Source organism: Aythya marila, assembly GCF_965140915.1.
Source record: "Aythya marila genome assembly, chromosome: 19".
Classification (NCBI taxonomy): Eukaryota; Metazoa; Chordata; class Aves; order Anseriformes; family Anatidae; genus Aythya; species Aythya marila.
This window is the reverse complement of record NC_139060.1, coordinates 9,701,748-9,723,020: the sequence shown is the minus strand read 5'-3', so window position 1 is coordinate 9,723,020 and position 21,273 is coordinate 9,701,748. Positions and strand designations below refer to the sequence as shown.

The 21,273-nt window shown below is 45.0% G+C and overlaps 1 protein-coding gene across 4 annotated transcripts in view; it reads right to left on the bottom strand.

Moving 5' to 3' along the window:
• The window catches only part of DAB2IP (DAB2 interacting protein), a gene marked incomplete at its 5' end in the record, with an annotated part of 181,667 nt that overhangs the window by 133,698 nt on the left and 26,696 nt on the right, over positions 1 to 21,273 (bottom strand). For 2 of the 4 annotated variants that reach the window (XM_082775567.1, XM_082775570.1), the window contains one exon: positions 10,435 to 10,887. The exons of 1 other annotated variant lie outside the window; for it this stretch is intronic. In XM_082775567.1, coding sequence (XP_082631693.1) covers positions 10,435 to 10,555 — 121 coding nt within the window. Of the gene's footprint in view, positions 1 to 10,434; positions 10,890 to 21,273 lie in introns of those variants that run through there. One more of the 4 variants, XM_082775572.1, reaches the window with a different exon arrangement.

Below are 21,273 nucleotides of genomic sequence, written 5' to 3'. Positions count from 1 at the left end.
CGTTCATGCAGGATGCCTAAGAGCTCCTAAACCAAACAGAAACAACTCTCCTTCATTTTAATATGCATTACAGAAAGAAGATGATGCTTATAAAAGAGCGTCAGCTCTGCCAAACTAATTCTTTTTAAAAGTGAGTGCTTCCACGAGTGTTCTGCATTTGGGTGGTGTGGATGTGGGACACGCACCCCGGGACACATCGGTAGCTGTGTGCCTACACACGGGGTTTTGCTGAAAATGCCTCTTGTCCTTACTACTGCTACTCAGGTGCCTTTCTTCTAGCTATTTAGACTCCCTTAGCAATTGTTTTACATGCCACAGTTCCTAATTCATTGAGACTGATGCTTCGACTTGGTGCTGGGGGGCAGGAGGGGTACTTCCACTTCTCTTACACACACGTGCTCTGAAAGCACACCTGAAAGCGTCAGCTCCACCAGTTCTCTTCTTAGACTTCAGACATCCCCAGTGCTGATGGAAGAGACAGGAAAGAAGCGATCACAAAGCAGTCACATTTCCTTATTTCATACAAGTAACTGTGTGCCCCAGATGGACATACAGAAACCACCATTAAAACTACGATGAGCCTTTATCCCACTATCCTATAGAACCTGTGCTACCTTGGTGGTTGTGTCACTAGGTGTTTAAGTGATACCCACTGCCCACCCACAGACAAAAGTATGTGTGTAACAAAAAGGATCAAGCAGGGCTATATCACTTGTACCTCTCCCATCCCATTATTGAGGTGGGAGGAAGCAGGACGATGTTCTTACCTACATTAACATCACATCTTCTGCCCTAAAAATACACTGGATGTACAAAGGGATTGGTTCCTTCCCTGCTGACCAGCAGCCACTGCGGGGAGGAGGAAGGAGGCTGTTTAACAACACGCTGCAACGCTGCGGAACAGTTGAGCACGTGGAGTGAACAACAGTCACTCTTCCTAGGAAGATTAATGCGCCACACCCCGCTCTCAGAAATTTTATGTTGGAATTCACCCAAAATTCAGCCGGTCCTAGAAGTAAAGTTATATAAATGAGCACCAAATGTTCTCACTTTAAATATGCCAGCCAGATCAAGGTTTGTTCTCATCTAAGGGTATAAAGGTAATCACTGTTAACCTTTGACTGCTAAAAATGTAAAGGGAAAATATCTTTCACTTAAAACTTGCTCATTTGGTTACCATGGACACTGCTTAATTACGAAGGATGACTATTACTTGTTACCATAGTAACCAAGAAGCTTAAGAAGCATCCTGTAATTTAACTCCAGATGCCAAATTTTCCAACAGTCCACCTATTACCACATTTGGGTACTTCAGAACAAGACCAAGCTTGATCCCCAACACTACAAGGAATTCACTGGCGCAGAAGTGCTGTGAGAAATCAAAAGTGTGAGCACATAATGTACAAAAGAAACTTGCACTTCAAATAAATTGGTTTCTTCAAAAAGAAACGTTAAGTGCTCAACATCTGAGGACTCCTTTTTCAGTGTAAATGTTAATGAAGCACAACTTTGGCCTTCCTTATTCTTGCCGATGCTTCTCAAAGTCTATACAATTGCAGGGCATGTTTTTCTCCAACGTGAACGCTTCGACGCTCAACTTAAAATGAATTTCCCAAGTACTGCTGAGTAGCCAGTATGCAAAACCCACCTCCAGCAGCAGGAGGACTTCCAGCCCAGCCCTCAGGGACAAACCCACAACAAACCCGCGCGTCCCTCGTGCAAGCAAGAAGCAATGGACAGGACAAAACTGCCAAATTGAGACAACCAACGTGCTGCTCTAGGTAGTATTTCTGCTTATTCAAAAAGCACGGTGCTTGGTTAGTGCCACTTACCACGTTACCACTTGGCTTTGCCTCCAGCACCGCCACGAAATTCTACATCAAAAGCTTAGTCCCCCGTAGGACTGGGAGATGAAGCTTCCAGCAATTACCTGTGGAGAGCACTGGCTTTTGACCCTCACCTCTCCCATACTGGGTATTATTTCAGTTTTTAAAACTTCATCAGTTTCCACATTTGTTGATTTTCCAAGGGGCCTGAGGAAACTTAGCTAGAAGCCTGACCCTAGGGCTGTATAAAACAGTGAAATGGGTGAGGAGGCTCTGGGGTTTGGGCAGTTTTTAAAATAGACAGATACACAAACACATGAGCAATTAAACTTGGAATTTCAGCTGTTCTCTGCGGTGTTTTAAAGGAAAGCACGCTACCCTCAGCTAGTGTTTGAGACAAAAAAGTAAAAATGATAAAGACCAAATACGGAAAGTGACCCAGCTGGTTCACCATCTCTATTGAGACAAGAGTAAATTAAAGGATTACAGAGTGCCTTCAGTGCAATAACTTAAGGGATTAGTGGCACGCTAGAAGACCTTCAAGGGAAATATATGTTTAAAAGCTTTAAAAGGCAGCTCTGTATCTAAATTATTTGGACTGCCACAGCTGTAAGGTCACAGACTTACTCTGGTACATCAGAGATCGTGAAGTCTGCTGAAACCCCTCTAAGCATTCGTTTGGAAGCAATTCTGTTTTGGACTCAGACCAGGGTTTTTGACCTCTCTGTCATTTATTACCTATGGCTTTTAGATAAAAACTCACCCTGCATTACTTGGGAGCAACTCCGCTGCTTATTTCCTTTCAGAGTAATCAGCCTCTCTTAGCAACTCTGTTAGGGGAAAGGGAGGTTCCTACCAGAAGGAAAGGACTTCAAAAAATAAAGAAAGAGAGAGATAAGCCATAGACGAGCAAAAAAGGCAATTGTCAGTCTTCAAGCTGCCTGAAAATTGCTGAAAATACCCAACTTTCTGTCACGGCATTAAATAAGGAGATAATTTCTCCATTTACTCCTCAGCAGACTGACAACTCTCACGATTTTATCAAGACTGGTGCTAAGCTCAGTTACTCTTAAGGATGCAGTTTCTGGGACCATGGGACTTTCAGGTATGGGGCCATGGTCAAGACTTGAGAGACAGAACATGAGTCAGAACTCCTCAGTTCTCGTCCTAGCTTGGGGCAGAAGGAAAGTCTGAGAGCAGAACAGAGCTACTGGAGTCTGTGCTGTTACTCGCTCACTGCCACTCATGGCATTCCCTGCACTTGCCCCCCAACACCTTTAGTGGTTAAAAGAAAATGCATCTACCCAAGGCTTCCCTCAAGTCTATGAAATGTTTGCAATTCTTATAAAACATGCTAAAGACAACCAAACAATTGTTATATTACGGTATTTTGGTTATGCACAAGGATATTCCGAAGACGATTATTGTTTTGGGTAGTGCCACAAACACCGCAATGGGCATGAATCCACACTAATGGTATCAGCCGACATCCACGCCTTTCCAACTGCCCAATTTCATCAAGGTTGATTCCAGCAGGTGGTTACACACAACAGGGCTGATCGGGAGGTCTGTGCCTTCGGAGATACAGACTGTTGCTTCTACTATTGTTGAGAGCAAGATTTGAGGAGATATTTCTAGATCTTGCTTCTACCTGGGGTTTTCTAGCTTACCACGCAAATGCCAGAGGGGCCACTGCTCCTTGGAGGTTCCCTCTGGTGCTTACAGCAGCTCCTACCGAGAATTTTAAAACCTGATTCATTTTTCATCTGGTAGGAATTGACACAGTTGCCACAAAAAATGCACAAAATGAGTTCTGATATTTCTGTGTTTGTGATCTGTGAGCGGGGCATCGCCAGCACTGTCGGTAGGAGCAGCAGCAGCTCAGGGCAGTCCTGCCCCCTGCTCCCACTGACGGCTCTGCCTCTCCTTGCCCCCACAGCCAACAAACCTGCTCGGAGGTGTTGTTTATTAAAGGGATATTTAGACTTCTATGTCAATTGTTTTAATATCACAACAACGCACAGCCAAGAACTCCTCCATCACGCACTGCTTCCCAAGTTACAAATGAGTATGGGTTTTTATTAGACAATTAAGCACCGAACACGTAGAGCAGCATCTCAGCTGGAGCACTACTGCTAAAAATAGCAGGGCTGCCAGCGAGTATTTCTTACAAACAGCACAGCTTAAAGAACTTTGCATAGCTTTTCTCTGGGCATCTGTCAGCCATGCTGTTAAAATTTCAATGAAACACCACAAGAGTTCTGATAGAAAGTGCCACAAAGAGGCTTGAAAAACAAAGCAAAGCTGTAAGAACAGTGGAGCAGGAAGGTCTCCTTTTCCTGACATTTAAGAGGCGCCACCCCTGGAAAAAAAACAACCCATCACTAATGTTTAACTGAACTTGTCACTCACTGCTCCCAGCTCTTCCGTGACAAAGCTTGTTTGTACAATGGTTTTTTAGGAAAATAACAGGGATTCTAAGGCACACAGTTTGGGTTCTTTAAAGAAATCCCCCCCACAGAAGACAGGTAAAGGGGACACCATCCCACTGAAGTCATGCAAATTCTCAGTAAGAAGGGGAAGAGCAATCCTGCATTTAAAATGCCTGCAGCGCTGCCTGCTGAGGCAGCCCCAGGGCACCAGGACTCCATCCCGCCCCAGCGCAGGCACCGTGCTCACCTTGCAGCCCAGACCTGCCTCCTACCGAGCGTCCTTGTTTGGTATCAACCACTGGTACAGCCACATGTGCCCAAATACCAAAACCACTCATCTTGTCAAATTTGGTAGGCTATGAATCAGAGGACAACAGGGGAACAGCATCATTTTACTCAGCTTTCTGCCTGACAAAATAAATACATGCAACATGCAGGGATACTTGTATTCACGAGGCTAACACTGCGTATCTCCAACTTCTCCACGCTGATACAGAATCAGTTCCTTTTAATAAAAAAATCAAGTTCTTTAGTCACACAGATCATTACAAAACCTGCTCTGTGTTTGTCAGAGAGATGCTGTCCCTCTCAACAAATCTGTTATAAACAATTCCTGGTGCAACCCAAAAGATCAGAGCAACAGCCCAGTAAAAGAGGGGAGTGTGACAGAGGACGTTAGAGGAACAGCACCCTCACAGGCAGGTGCACAAATGGACTTCTGATGGAGGCATTGTATTGTTTGGCATGCAAGAAAGAGAGGGCATTGCAAGTCTATGGAGGTGTTCTGTTCGGTGTTCTTATTTATTAGTCCATTCGGGCACTTCTGAGATAGGTCTGGCCAATGCTGATCTCCCAAGAAGGGTAGGTTTGGATGTGATGCAGGTATTCTGATACCCAAGCTCTTGTCACAGTCGGTAGTATCTAAGCTAAGCTTCATTTAGAGTAAGCGTAGACCAAAGACAGTCATGAAAACACATGCTTTCGACAAGTGGAAAGGCATGCAGCTAAGTGTAACTCAAAGCAAAATTATTTGTGGGCCATGAGAAGAGCAAAAGTACTGTTTCAACATTTTATGTGAATTAATTATGTACAAAACCCTGAATCATACTTAACAGGATAGTGAGAATTTTCAGTGAGGACAAAATTTCTCATCAAAGTGAAATAGATTATCCCTTTGCCCCCCAACATCTGCTAATGACAGTGTCCAGGGTGCTGCTCTGGGCTACAGGACAAAGTCCTGAAGAGTTGGAAAGGGAAAAGTTCCACACTGTGCATCACTTTGTGCTCACAGGCTGCAAAGTAAGTTTGCAGCTAAGAAAGATTAGAGAGAAGTGATGAAATTTCAGTTAGCTTTAGATATAATAAAGCCTCCTTTGTTGTTATGTCATTCAGTTACATGCTGGGACAAACCAAGTCTCTGCTTCCCTCATCCCAAGGAAGTGCCTTAACCTAAGGTACTGGCACTCTGGGTGCAGGATTATCTCCCATTTATCACTTAAAATGTTTAGATTTAATCAAACAGAGAGAGAAAGACTAAATTCCAGCCGTTTTCAAGAGCTGTGTATCTGAATAGCCCATGCTGAGAAAAAAACAGTCTAACCGTAGCCTCCAAGCCCTCGGTGTTTGGTGGACTAAAATACCGGCCTTTGCAGAAGATCAGTCAGTTTTCTCTTCATAGCAGCCATCAAAGGAAAAGAAAAAGAAAACCTATTTAAAAAATCCTTTTAGTGGAACACCTTGAAAAGCACTTGTGATGAGCAGACCTTGGAGCAAGACATTTACGTCCAAGGAGCGAACAGAGACAGAAGTATCAGGAGCTCGGAATGTTACCCAATTCTTGGAGCTTTGAAGACAACTGATTGCCTACAGAGTTTTACAGAAGAAAGAACCGAAGCCAAAGCTGCGTTTGGTTCAAACTGCTATTTCTAATTCTTCTTACTAAGAATTTAGACAGCCTCCTGCCTTGGTCCCACTGAGAAAAGTCAGCAACAAAAAGCTGTTTCATAGCAGAAATGTTTAACTGTGGACAAAAAATCCCTTCTAACAAATGACATAAATAAGAGACGGAGAAGTTCCCTATTTCCATGGCATTTCCTTCTGGAGAACATGCTAGGATGCTGTACAACACATTTTCATTTAGGACATGAGAGCAGAATGCATGAATTTTCAATGTGGTTAGGCACAAAGGCAGCCTGGGTATGTGCATCTCATGTCATTCTGTTGCATGCTGGAACAAAAACTGTTATTACCATGAAACGAAACATGTCAAAGCTTCCAGTTTTACAATAAATGATTCTGTAATTAAGCAATTTACTTGTAAATTATCAGAAACAGAACCTCATACTCATACAGTACTTTCTGGGATCTCAGAGCACACAGGCTGTGTTCTCCATGACTAACAAAGCAGCTGAATCCCGGCAGTGAATGTGGGTGCAGACACAGGCCCACAAATGCAGCACCTGTGAGCAGTTTCTGTTGGCAAACTGGACCTCCAGAACACTTGGCACTGCCCCTGCTCCTTCGTTGTGTCCATAATTGATGAGAAGCAGGGACACCGTGCAGAAATCCATAGGGCAGCATACCGCAGGCAGAAGCAGGTGGTGCTTCTATCGAGAATTTTCCTTCTACTCTCTCTGCCTCCCAAGTACCTTCCCCTGCATTAGACAGATCACCTGGTAGTAATCATAATTACAGCCATGATTCCATATATTTACACACGTCTCTGAGCTGAACAGATGGTCCTCAGAAGAAATGGGGATTTCTGCAGGTTTTTTTAAACTACCTAATGTACCTGCAGTGTCTCCCAAATCCCCATGGAAAGCAGAGCCAGGAGATTTCTGACATTATCATCATTCTAACAAAGATTAACAGCAGGGTGAAACCTGTCCTGTTTATCCACCATCAAACAGCAGTAACTTAAGCATGCTGGAGGCACGATCACGAGTCTCCTGGTAGCATTCCTGTTCTGGTCTGAATTGCCATCCCCATCAGCTTTACTGTTCTTCAACTATTCTAGGGCTGGACCTCTCCATGAACAGGAAGGCAAACACCCTAAAGCACGAGATGAATGTGTTATAAGCACCAGGGCTAAGTGGAGAACTCTAAACTCCAAGAATAGGGGATAACATCACATGAAACATCAAATACGCCGTCTGCCACTCAGAACAGCTGAAAGTGCTATAGATATTTCCGCCTGCTACATCAGATTGTGTCCATCTGGAGTCCCAACAGAAAGCAATCCCCTTCTTTCCTTAGACGTTTGCACAGAAAATGCAAATTCTGTTCGCTCTGCTTATCTGAGATGCACTTCAGCAGCGCTTTCCTGAGGGAGTGGTTCTGTCTTTGTAGCTCAGGAAGCAAGACCCATTTCCCCAAGAGCCACCACCTCGGAGCTGTGCAGGCTGCAGCCCCAGCCCACTCCTCCAGGCCCTCCTGCACACCAGCAGCATCCCTGCGGCGATGCCCGGCACAGCAGCAGGCAGGGGGCTGGCACCGCCCCCCCAGGGGCTGGGAGTGGGAAGTGGCAGGATATAAATACCTGTTTTTAAACACATCCTTTCCCCTATTCAGAGAAACGGAGTGATGTAAGCTGAGTGGGCAGAAAGCTGTCCCTTGACTCACAGCAGAGGCGTGCTGCAGCTTTGTGGCCCTGCTGGCAGCAGATGGCAGCACCTGCATCGCATGGGTGCTCCGGGGCAGTGCCGGCATCAGGGATTTATCAGCCAGGCCTGATGCAATGCGCTGAGTGGTTCCAGATGGGGAGAGGGGATTGTGTGCCAGCAGAGATCTCCTCCTCCCTGGCAAACGTGTAACAACTGCTTGATCCTCAGCAAGTCCAAAAGCATGCTGTGCTGCTCATCTGCTGAAGTGACACACCTTGGAAAAGCTCGACCTCCAGGTACCACGGCTCCACCAGCTCCTCAGGCCCACCTGTGCTCTGCAGAGATCTTGGCAAAGGGTCCTGAGACTGGAGAGAGCCAAAAGTTGTCAAGGGGATGCCCTGAAAACACCCAACTGGCAAAATAGCCCATAGCCAATGCCCCTAAATAACTCCAGTGCTCATGGATTTATGCTAACTTTCCACCAAGGATATCCGGTGCTTGGGTATCTGAGCAAAACAGCAAATGATGCCACAGATCAGTACGTGAGAAAGTGACCCTCAGTTCCTTCCTTCATCCAGGCTTTGGCAATTCACATTTCATCAAACCCAAAAAGCCTCCAGCCTCCTTCTGGTTCCTGCACTCTCCACAGCTCCTGCACCCCAGCAGTCCTGTACACAAACCTTCCAGTGGGACCAGGACCGGCAGTGGTTCCCTTTGCTTCATTCCAGCACTCGCTTCGCTCCGTGCAGACTGCCTCCAGACTGCACCAGGCCCTACCTCTGACCCAGCCCGGGACCTTGCTGCTTGACACCGTTACTCCACCACCTGCTTCCTGCATCTCTTACAAAAGCAGAGAGAAAACGAAAATTCTTATCCAGACTTGCAAATCCCTTGAAGATCTACAGATGAGAAGAGCTAAACGAGTGCTGAGTGTAATGATTCTCCTAGCAGGCAGGAATCCTAGAGACATGTGACAAACACAAAATACTCAGGGAGAGATCAACAGCAAGAAGATTTCATTTGGTTCAAATCCAATTTCTTACAGACATTAGGGTTCATTTCCATTTCAATCAAATCTGCCTGCATATTCCTTGTGCTCATGACAAATTATGCCGACAAGTTCATACTGGGTTACCTAAAAGAAACTAACACATTTCGTTTGTCGCAGTCACTGAAATGACAGTAAAATATTTTGGTTTTGAGCAGTATACAAATAAAGGGGGGAAAGGAGCTGTTACAGGCTTGTGAATATACAAACACTCCTCTCTGACAGGCAAAACAGAAAAAAAAAAAAAAATGGAAAGAACAACTCTGTCTGCTTAAAGGAAAGGATGAAGCTCGGGGACTGATTTAGCTTCCTATTGTTTTCCCAGTGATGATTCAAAATCCTGACACAAGTTCTGTATGTCAGGGAAGGAAGAAAGAGGACACTGCACTGAGCTCAATCTTGCATTCCCAGATTGCCTCCTTCACAAAGTGCCAGCTAAATCTGAATCAACTCCAGTGACGCAAGAACAAGGCTGGATTTGTACAAGCACCTGATGGAGGAGGAATTGTTGCAGTTTGGCTTTTTTACTATGTTTTTTATTTTAATTCACCCCCAAACTAAGAAATTATTTTTAATTAATGGCTTTGAGTAAGCTCAAGACCTGATAAATAGGACTGGATTGTCACAGCAGAGGCCAAACACAACCCTCTTCCCTCCTTTCTGCAAAGATAGCTCAACGTAAAATGACTCCAAGACACCCGCTCCTTTGACTGCTTTACCGACAGGCACAAGCATCAATAAACATTTATCTCTCACTAGAAGAGAGAGCCAGAATAGCTTATTTTTAAAAATGCAACTGGGTCAGTAGCTGCCTCAAGTAGAATAAATGGGCTGCATGAGTGAGTATGCCCTAAAGAGACATTACTCTGTGGACCTAACTCCTGCTGATGAGGACAAATAGGCCCTTTTAGAGCCGGATTTTTAAAAGCGCAAAGTGATTTGGGAATACAAGTCCCAGAGGTTTCCACAGTGCCTCAGGAGCCCAGTCTTCAGGCTCTTTCTAAAATTGTACCCCTAAACTGTACTCAGCTTTGTAATTCTGAACCCCCTGGTGACACTCAGCTCATGAAGAACAAGTTCTGGCAATTCATCTTGGCATATTGATAGCATCTCTTAATCAAGGGTTTTCGAATCTCTGTAATCATCAATTAGGCCTCCAAACAACCCAGTTAGCTAAAAGCGGCAGTTACCTTAATTAGACGAGTTGAAAAAACGGAACGAGGGATAACTGAAAAGCCTGGGTTAGTTACAGTTACACGAGGTGTTACAGCCACCGCAAGGAACAGCGCCCAAGCCTGACTCCCAGAGCTAAGCTCTGAAAATCAGACACTTCGCCCTCCCCTCACACCCCTGCAGCGCTGCACAAGCCACCGACCTTCTGGAAAGCTCAACACGAGCTGCCCAGGGAGCAGGCACACTCACAGATATTCGCACTGGTCACTCTGAGCTCCAGTGAGGAAGCTACCTGCAAGCAACAGCACGCGTGTCTGGCACTGTCAAGCAAACAGAAGTGGTGTTGCATTTACCCCTACTAAGCGGCCTGTTCCGGCTCCGGGATCGGCTCCGCTGTCTCTGAAGTCGTGACCTCCGGAGCAGTCGATAGTAGTAGGACGGTCTCCCAGAATTTTTCCTGCTGTTCATTGACATCGTTCTAGCTATGTTACACTACACACATGCAGGCACAGGTTCACTCTCCCCTCTGGCAAAGCAGCAACAGTTCCAGCGTGTAATTAACAGGAGGTTGGTTCTGTGGAGTGGGAAGGGAGAGGGGGGGAGAGGAACTCTTCACTTTACACATTTAAAAAGAAAAACAACAAGAAGAAAACATAAAAAGACAGAGAGAAAAAAAAAAGAGAGCGCAGCACCAGAGTACATGTCTCAGCAGAGGGAGGACTTGCAGCGAGCAAGATAAACTGTGCTAACAATTCCTGCCCCCAGAAAGATAAGCAAGCGTGCTGGAGTTGGAATAGGAAGCCAGAGTTGGCCTGGGCTCTTGAAATATGAAGAAAAGGCTGGAAGAAATCCTGGACTGGATCGTCTCCGCTGGACAGCAGCATCTGATCAACCCGCACGGCAGGAAGCGCGCAGCCGGAGGCAAGAAAGCGGCTGGGCAGCCCCAGGGGACAGCTGGATGTTGCTGGCCCTGGCCATCGGCCATCAGCTATCGGCCATCGTCATCGCCATCGCATCGCTTCGGAGACGAAGTTTCAGGCAGCTCGTTCTGCAGCAGGAGGTATCGAGAAAGGCTGGGCTGGGGAAGGGTATAACGATTTCCGGGCCATGGGACACATGTTAATAATCATCGTGGAGCAAAAGCCCCGGAAAATAAAGTGAAACTTGAGAGGGGAAAACTTTAATTAGAAGTTGAATGAACAGAGCTCCAGACTCCCCTGGAGGCCCGTTTCCTTTCAGCATTGGAGCTGAGTTACAGCACATCCCACCGGCCACGGGACGAGCCCAGTTGCGTTTGGGCTCCGACGGCAGGGAAGATTCCGGCTCTGGCTCACGTTGCTCAATGAAATCGCATCGCGATGGGCAGGATTAACGCTTTACGGCAGGGAGGAAAAGAAAATAAAAAATAGACTACCCAGGCAAAAAAAAACTCACTCCACTTTTCGTTTTAAAAGGTCAGGTAAGAGATGAATTGTCCAGATTCTTTCACTGAACTCCTTCCACAGCTAGCACGAGAGGCCCCGAGGGACGGGCGGCGGAGGGCACTTCACAACGTCCCGAGGTCAACCACTTCTCACCAGTTGGCAGATAACGGGGAAACCTCATCACAGGGCGGTACAAACTGGAAAACATTTGCACGATAGCTCTCTGTGTTGTGTCCTGGTTTTGGTTTTCCCAGACGTTTGTGCAAAGTTCTTTGCGGTGCCCGGTGAAGCTGCAGGACCAGGCAGGAGGGCTGAGGACGAGCTGATCCCTGCTCAGCTGCAGCTTTTTCGGAGGTTTGTAAGCTCCCCGTGCTTACACCGGGCTGAACCTTCAACAGCAAGAGGCAGGAACTGCTGGATTTGGGTACCTCCATGTGACACCTCCACATAGTGCTTCATGGGGGAAACAAAACCCCATATTTCTACAAAGACCAGGCCCCTCCTCATCACCAACCATCCACCTTCACTGCAGGATTTCATAAACTTACGCAGCCATGAAAAACACTCAAAGTTTACAAAATCTGTATTTTCTTATTTTGACGTTGAGTGGTGGAGACGTGATATTTCTCAGCTGAGAAAGACCCTGCCAGGACACGCAACAAGCCTCAGCTTTTAGCGAAGTCCATGCCTGGTTTTGAGGCCACACGTAAGGAATTCAACAGCTTTTAGGCAGCGCAGGAAGGAGCCAATCACCGGGGCAATGACAAGTTCAGGTCAAGGAGGGAGCTCCCAGCTGGACAGCAGAGGCTCCCAGGCCTGGCAGGGGGACCTTGCCCCACATTCCTCTGCCCGTCCACCAGGGCACCAGCAGCCACCACGTCCCGCAGCAGAGCGCAGCAAAAAGGGAAAGGCTCCAGTTACTACGCATCTGCCCTCATCTTGTTATCCAGAATAATTTCTTTTATATATTTGGGTAGATTAACATGCGAAACAAAGCACAGGAACAACCAAAAACGTTTTCCAAGTGACCAGAGACTCGTCCTGTGCAGCGGATTCAGTTCATAAATAGAGCTGGGAACATCTAAAGCTGGGAGGTCTGCAAACACCGAGGCTCAACGACAGATCTGTTGTAGACAAGAAGCCAAATATCCAGGTCTCTCTCTGTGCTTTTGTGTCCTAATAACTGAGCTGCTGGCTCTTAAGAGAAGCTTTTTACTATTACGCTTTTATCATTAGAGATGTCTTTAAAAGAGCCTACCTAATTTATTTTTGCCCTTTTACCATTCCCAAGAGCAAAAAAAAAAGGCACTGATGGAAATGAAAGTTTAAACAAAACCATTTACAAAGCTCACCCAAATTCAGATGACCTCAAAGGGCCAGGGTCACCTGGGCTGGTTTTGCCTAATTGGAGCCAGGTGAGTTGTCCTCGAAGCACCTGGGATGCGGTGAGGCACAGACAGCGGCGATCTCCGGCCCGCCGTGGGCAGGTGGAAATGATCAGGAGGCAGGGGATGGTGGCCCTGCGCTCATTGTGTGCTCACTCGCTTGTACTTCAGCATCTGTTCCATGTTTAGGCATTATTTTTCTAAAATCAACACAGTACCTTCAGGAACGTTCATGCAGGTGACCATAAAACAGGAGAAGTTAATGAGGGACTATAAACTATCATGACAAGAGAAAGCAGCCCTACAATAAAAGCATAAATGGCTGGGAGTTTGGTGCGAGTTGAGCCAGCTTGCCTCTGTCTCTCTCACTTCAACAAAGTTTTTGAAGGCTTTAAGTTCAGATGCTACAGAGCAGCAGGCACCAAAATGAATGACCCATCTGGGAGGGAATGTGACTGGTCTGGACCTTTCCAATTAATCCAGCGCTATTTTTTTTTCTTTCTTTTTTTTTTTTCTTTTCCTTTCTGAAAGCCACATCCTGATACAAACGCTCTATTGTGTCTAGCAGAATCTACCACTTCCAAACGTTAGATATATTAACTGTTCTGGAGGAAAGCTGACAATATTAAAGTCTCTGTCTCTAAAATAACACATCACAGTCTGGCTGTTCCCTCTAAAAAGCAGGAGGATGAGTTCAGTTGCTGGGCTCCGCTGAATCTCTCCATAAGAGGAGCAAACAGAGCCAAACATAGCAGTGGTTTTGGGGCTGGTAACTCCTCCCCCCAAACACCCAACAGAAACCTAACCCATGAAATTAAATACCCACCAAAGCATAATGCCTTGGTAAGATATCCAGTCCCATACACCACTGAGATGGAGAGGAAAATTAGAGCATCCACAGGCAACCTCGCATCCGCTGTCATCCGCGGCTGTTAACCTGCTTATAAGCCCTCTTACTGCTGGATTTATTTCGCTCCTTTACCAAAACTAACAGCATGTGAATAAATTTTTAATTAGGACCAAAATAGGTTCTGGGACAGAGAGCTACACAAACATGGACTTGTTTGCTTTGACATCAAAAGGCGCAGGCTGCTGCCTGAGGGTTTGTGCAGCTACAGTGGGGCTGCTGGGTCCGCGGAGGCAGCCGGAGGCCCTGCCTCCCCAGTGGCTAACACTTGGCTTTTTTATCATTTGTTTATTGCTTAGTGCTGGGAAAATAATGACTGTATTTCAGAATGCACGTTCCCAAGGCAGCCCCTACCATTAAACCTCTTGCTTTCCCAAAGGGCTTTCGAGGGAAACAATCACTCCTCTTAACTCCCTCAGACGTTAAGGCAAGGAGCTTGGGTTCCTTATTCTGAGAGGGAAAGTTTGATGCTTGTCAAGGGCTCAGCCTGGCCCCAAAAGCTCTGTTTGTAAAGGTATGGCATAGGCTGACTTGTGAACTGAACTGAGGCTTTCAAATTTAAAATAAAAAAGAAAATTAAAATAAATAAATATATATAAAAAAAAAGTTGTTTTGCCTTGGCCAGTATAGGGAAGAGTAGTGGACATCAGCTGGATTTCTCATTTCCAATTGGTCAATGAACTGCAGGCACATCACCAAGATGCTGAAAAAAAAGTCCGATTGCTGCCCTGATTTTCCTGTCACATGTAACTCCACTACTTCTGAGAGCGATTATATTTCTCTCACAATCTGAGGCAAAAGTAATATGGGAGTAATCTCTACCAAGTATCTGGACTTTTAAACAAAAGAGAAATACAGCAGAGCTCTTGCTGGATCTTAGTCCCTCTAAATTTGCCTGCTTGAATTTGCTTACAAGTTCATTGCAGTCTCCAGTTCAGCACAGTACGAAGCTGGAAGATTTCCAGGCTTATTGCCTCAAGGCTACTAGGGATATATAAGCTCTACATAGAGCCAGAGAGGAAGGTAATTTCCTTTGTGTAAGGATAACTTAACTTTCAATTCAGCTATACACATGCAAAGAGAAGTAGAACAGACTTTGGTTTTCAAGCAGCAGTGGAAAGAAAGTTTGCATTGAAACTATTCAATTCTATCCTTGTCCATGTCCTAACCTCCCAGCAGGCTGGCTGTCAAAAGGTCTTCTCTACCCCCATCAGCACAGGGGGAAGGGGTCCTCCCTGAAAAATTTACCTGCTGCAATCTGAGTGGGGGCTTCCATGCTCCTACACCACCCCTCAAGGAAAAAAAAAAAAAAAAGAAAAGAAAAAAAGCAAACAAACAACAAAACCAGCCAACAACAACAAAAGAAGCAATATTTTTAAGTGATTCCAAATAAGAACATCCTCCAAACAGAATAATATTCAGAAATGCATCAGGGAAATAAGTAAACTATACTTAACCTAGCAAGCTACTGGAGCCAGCTACATATAAAAAAAAAATTAAAAGTCAGAAAAAAACTCTTAAAATTCTTCTGTTCAGGTAGAATGGACTTGATTTAAAAGTTTGTAAAGTACAATTCTCTTTTTTTTTTTAATAAAAGAAACAATATAATGTTTTCTCATTTTAACTCCACTTATTAGAGAATCTACAGTGACATACTTGAAGACTTAACAAGGGAAATTTCATACACACAATAAAAGTGAAATACTTCTTTTCAATATTTTAATGGAAAACAACAATTATTTTAAGGCCATGCAGAGACAAATTAATTTCCTTACTTCTTTAGGTGAATTGCAGCAGCTTTTTGATAGCCTTGCAAGAAAGCAGTACACAGATTTGGAATCAGAATGAGAAACAAAGATTTATATTAAATTTAAACATTGAATTAACTGCTCTCCATTTATTTATGAGGTAGCTACTCCATGGAATATTCTTGCTGTCTGTATGGTGATGAAATCCAAACGGAAGTGGGCAAGTTAATTTATCTAATATAGATATTTAATGACATTAATGAGTAGAAACGGCAGTGCCAACATTAAAAAAGCAAGAGGAAGAATTTGTGTGTGGATAATGTAATATTAAATAAGAGTGCAGGAGGTCTTGTATCAGTTAAATCAGGGCATGAATTCTTTTAGCATGAGTGTTCCCTCGATACAGGCTTATTTACAATCCTTAGCTATATATTTACTGTGGTGGTGCCCAGAGATCCCAAGATCAGCGTCACATTGTTTTGGGATCTGCGTACACCACCAAATGAGAGACATTCCTTGTCCAAAGCACTCCTAACCTAGCTAAATGCACACATCATTGCACGCCCTGGAGGCAGAATAATTTCCATGCCTATTTCATGAATGGAGAACTGCAGCCCCAAGGGATTCAGGCAGGGCCACTGGGAAGGCTGTGGCAGAGCCAGGCGTGCACCCCTCAGCCCTCGCCCAAAGAATTAAAGGAGCTTCCTGGCGCTCTCAAGACAATCCCCTCTTAATGAATAAGCATTAAGCATAATAATATCTTTTTTTTCTACAGTATCTTTCATCCAACAGAGCACTGATGCTTTTGCAAATACTTGCTCAGCTCTTCCGTGTACTTAAAACATACAGACTTTCTCTTCTTCACTCACGTAAATATAAATTTCAAATGAAAGTGCCAACTGTTAAGCAGGAAAGTCAATTATTTGGTTTCTAATGCATAATGTCCTGATTTTGAGAAATACTTGTCATATATTTAAAAAATACGAACACAGAGTTTGTCAAATATCACACATAAAGACGGAAGCACGAGAAATAAAACCAGAGCCTAGGAATTCTACCTCTAATTCCCAACAAATCTGCCGGCCAAGGAGCTGAGTGTTGAACCACACCATTTCATTTCTCTATAGAGCAGGCAGCTTCTTGACAGTGGGGATTCGGTACAACACACCAGCTCCGGCAGTGTGGAACAGGCAAAGAGAAGGTCAACAAACATGTTGTTCGTTGTGCTGGAGGGACGTGGAGTGCCTGGTGAAAAACACGTAGGAAAGGCCGCTCAGTCCCCAGGCAGGTTACAGGAACGCCAGCGAGAACCCGATCGGAGGCGCTTCCTGCACCACGCAACGAGCTCGGTGCTGCAAGGGAACAGGGAAGAAGCCCAGAGGCTGACCTCAGAGCTGAGCGCTTCCTGACCACTTCCCAGCAGAACAATAGAGCTAAAGAACACAAACCTTCCCAAAGCAGCTTCCAGCTAGCTGGGGGAGGCCAAAATAAAATCAGTTAACTTACTCTAAAGTTATTGGCATGTATTCCTAATAACAAAGGATGCTCTACTCGGGTAACTTGGTTTATAACCTGACTGGCAGCGATGCTAATAAAATTTAGGAAATCCAAATCTCTCTTAAGATTTGTGCTATGGATTCCCATAGAACTCATTAAGGACTTTAATACATGAAGTCCAACACAAATTGATGAAGAAACTTTTGCCAGAATCACACATCCGATGCCTCAAAAGAGTCTGCTGCTTTAAATAACTCAGGAGAAAAACAGAAAAACAGCACATGAACATACAATCTCCATTGTATAGCAAAAATTCCCATAGCAAACATCCCAGCAAAACGAAAACTCTTGTACAAAGTAACACATTGAACAAAGCCCCCCATACAGAGATGGGAACAGCACAACACTTCCTAGCACCATGCGTCCTCCATGAGTAGCTGCTGGGAGGAAATATTTGCTTAAGCCCGATTATTCTTTACAAAAAGCTTATTACTAAAATAAAATGTTAACAATGATTCATTGAGTGATTAACAGAGTAACTTCAGCTCTGGGTTTCCAAAGATCTCCCATTTCCTCCTCCAAGACAAAATTAAAGCACTACGCTGTTATGACCTCTGCAAGCTGACCCATGGGGTCTGCTGTGAACTCAGCTTACAGCCAACTGAAATGTATTCACTGAACTGCTTTTATTCCTTCTGAACACAGTCGAGCTAGCACTGCTATTTACAGGGGTCACCTCGCTAGCCAGACTAAAACAAACAGACTTCCTTTTAGCAGGAGGATCCAGCCACACAGAATCCCCCCCGACAGCCGACAGCAACTCTCACTCAGAGCAGAGGGAGCCACGCAATGCACACCCAAACAAGCACAAGACATTTTGTCAATGGGAGAAGGAAGAAAGTTGTAGGGTTTGTTCAGAGATGATTCACCTCAGCCTCATAATACAACTGCTCAGAAATTCTGTATTTACAGTAACAGACAATGATGGGGTTTTTTTCCCAGATTTGTGCTAATATTAACCACCACATTTACCATATGGCAGTGTGATTTTTTTCCTTGCAGTTATTATTATTTTATAGATTTTTTGTTCAAGTCAAATAATGGGAAAAAAATATTTGGTCAAAAATGTTTTTATTATGATTTCAATGGGCAATAAAAGTTCTTTTACTTCAGTCCCTAAGGTGATAGAAGTCTGGCATCACTGGCTTGGTATGCCAAACGTGTTGTTATAAGCAGAAGCGTCAGCTATTTTTTGCGTGTTCTGACATAGTGGTTTTCCTATGTGGTGTGCTGAAAGGCCAGGAAAATTGATCAACCTTTCAGAAAGTTGCTGCAGGGCATCATTATCCTTGTTTGCATGGAAATCTGCTCTGTTCCAACTCCAGGTGGGGAGAAGACTTTTACAGGTGGTAGGGCCGTTTAGTAGCTGACTTTGTGCACAAACAGCATTTACCTATCCGAGGAATCCAGCTCGCTGCGAGGGAAGCAGCCGCTTTCCTACTCACCTACTGCTGTGCAGATGTTTCCAAAGTGCTACATAAGGGCACGTGAGATTTACACAGCGGTGTGAATCAACACTTGGGGTGTTTAATCTCATGGTAACATCGCACTGAAAGCAACATCTCTGTTGACAAGTGGAAGGAAGGATTAAATTGTTTACACATGCTACGTAAAGCTTACTTCCTGATTCATTAATAGATGAGACCCTTCTATTCAAGTTTAAATGCCTGATAATGATCGTACACTCCTATAACAAATCTCCGATTTATATACACACAATTCAAACTTCATTTTCCATGTGACAGATTATCTTCTTCCTTTCCTTGCCACATCATTTGCAAAGTATATTACAACTACAGTTGCTTGTTTTACTTGTTTTTTGGCACCAGAATAGACTCCTAAGGAATGTTTTTGGCAAGCATGCTCTTTAGCCATCTTCCTTATCAGACTTACATGACAGTGTATCACAGAAAACACCATCCATTTTAAAAGCTTACCCTGTTAACAAGTTAAAAAAATAAATAAAATGTAGCTATTGTTTTTAAAGACTGCTTTACAAAACCAACTGGAAATCCTTCAATCAATTTTAAATACCACTGGGAGCTCATTTTAATTTACGTTCTTCCTTCTGGCATGAAGTCTAAGCACAGCAACACAGTATTGGTCTGAAAGAAGTTACTGTTCAAGTTCAGTATATCCCAGAAAGCGAAGACCCTCCTTAAAACAGCACTGACACGATAAACAACCTAAGGGCCGCACCAGGGATAGGATATTGTGAATGTGGAACCGTGCTGAAATCAGCTAACCTTTCCGGTCCCCAAGCTCTGCTGTGTCACAATCCACCTCTGCAACTTGTCACACCACCAGGGCTAGGTCTCAACCACCTCACAAGCCCTGTGCAGAGATCTGGTTGGTAACCTGACAAGTGACACTCCAAACTCAAATGTCAGAAATGGTGGTGTTTTTTTTTAAATAGTTGGGTGCCTTAAAACACTCTGCCTAAGAGACACAGATCATTGTCCTTGGTTTACAGAACACATGGTCACTCCTGGACAGCAATGCAGGAATCATTTCCTTATTCCCCATCTTAACACAAGTAACTTGGTCCTCAGCCTGTGTGCTGAGCCTCCCAACAACAGGTACTTACATCCATTATTTTCAGCAGAGAAGGAAATGCAAACACCTGCTACAGCCGAAAACGCAAGATTTCCAAACAAATTCTACAAAGAATGAGATATTCAACATGAATTTAATAAAAATCACAAGGGAGCCTGCAGCACGCAAGCAATGCATAGTTCCTCAGTACGTGACAGTGCAAAGAGCCCTGCTGCACTGCCCACTGCAGCACAGCCCCTACAGAAACTGTACCGTCAGCCTTTGGTAACCCCAGTCTAACTCCAAACTCTACCTATCTTTTTCTTTCTAAATCATCCCCAGGACAAGAGCAGAATCTCTTTTGAAATGTAAAGGCTCTGTAATAAAATTTAGGAACAACATATGGTACAAATATCAAGCGTGAACATCTCTTCCCATCTTGTACGTTTCAAAGACTGTGCAAACAGCACTTTTCCCTCGTTTTGATCCTGCAGCCAAAATGAGTCATCTGTGAACAATTATGGCTCTGGCAGGGGCCTGACTGTTTGAGAATGAAAGGAAACACTTTATTATTGAAATGAACAGTATGCCAAGCCAAGAGGCGACTGCAGAGAAATGTTAAGAGTCCTTTGTCCTCCTTCAGCCAGCAAAATGGAAAGCACTGGATGCAGCACCCTCCTCTCAGATGCCGGTAACACCTAATTGCAGTATGGGCCATGTAAAAGCATGAGGAAGTGCGAGCTGGGGAGAAGAGCAGTACATACAGGGCCCAAAAAGAAACAGAGAGCCACAAAGCAGGAGGCCTGGCTTAAGGAAGTGTTGGTTATTCCTGGCTTAGTCCTCCCAGAGGAGCAGTGAACGCATTAAAGGAACGTACAGAGGCCACAGAGCTGCAATCCCAAACTATTCACAGGCTGTTGTGAGTTCGGCACAGGGTGAGTCCTACAGGCTCCTTGGAAAGGGAATGAATGGAATTCCGCGGGATGAGAAGCAGCAGCACCAGGACTGTTCGGCAGGGACACTGATCCTCCACTTGTAGCTCTTCTTCAGCACTGAGATCTCCGGAGCTGCAGGGGTAACGGCACGGTGCAGGCTGCTCACAGAGGCGGGCAGGGCAGCTAGCGGGGAGGTTATGGGTCTGACAGCCTTGGCAATGGTACGAGCAGAGGGTTAAAAATTGGGCTATGAACTACATACGTGCAAATCATTTCCAATACATTCTCATCTTTCTTTCCAAGAGCAGCTTGCAGAGGGAGGAGGTACATTATGGTAATCCTCGCTCAGTGCCTAGAGGCTCTTTAAAGGCTGTTAGAGTTGATAGGATGAGAGGAGAGAGCAGCGTTCACAGGACGGAGAGCGGAGATTCCCCGGTCACCCCCCAGCTCTCCCAGCCCGAGGCTGCAGCCCCGGGGCTCTGCTGCCCCCCGCCGGCCCCACAGCGCCGGCTCTGCGGGGAGCCCCTGAGCACCCCCGGGACCCCCCCGGGACCCCCCTCCATGGGCACCCCCTGCACTGTTTGCACCGGCCCCAGAACACAGCCTAAGCGGGCAGGTCACGTTTTCTCCCGAGATCTGTTTTCCCCTTAAAAGCCCTCCTCGAGGAGCTCTTGGCGGAGCTGAGAGATCATTTTTCTTCC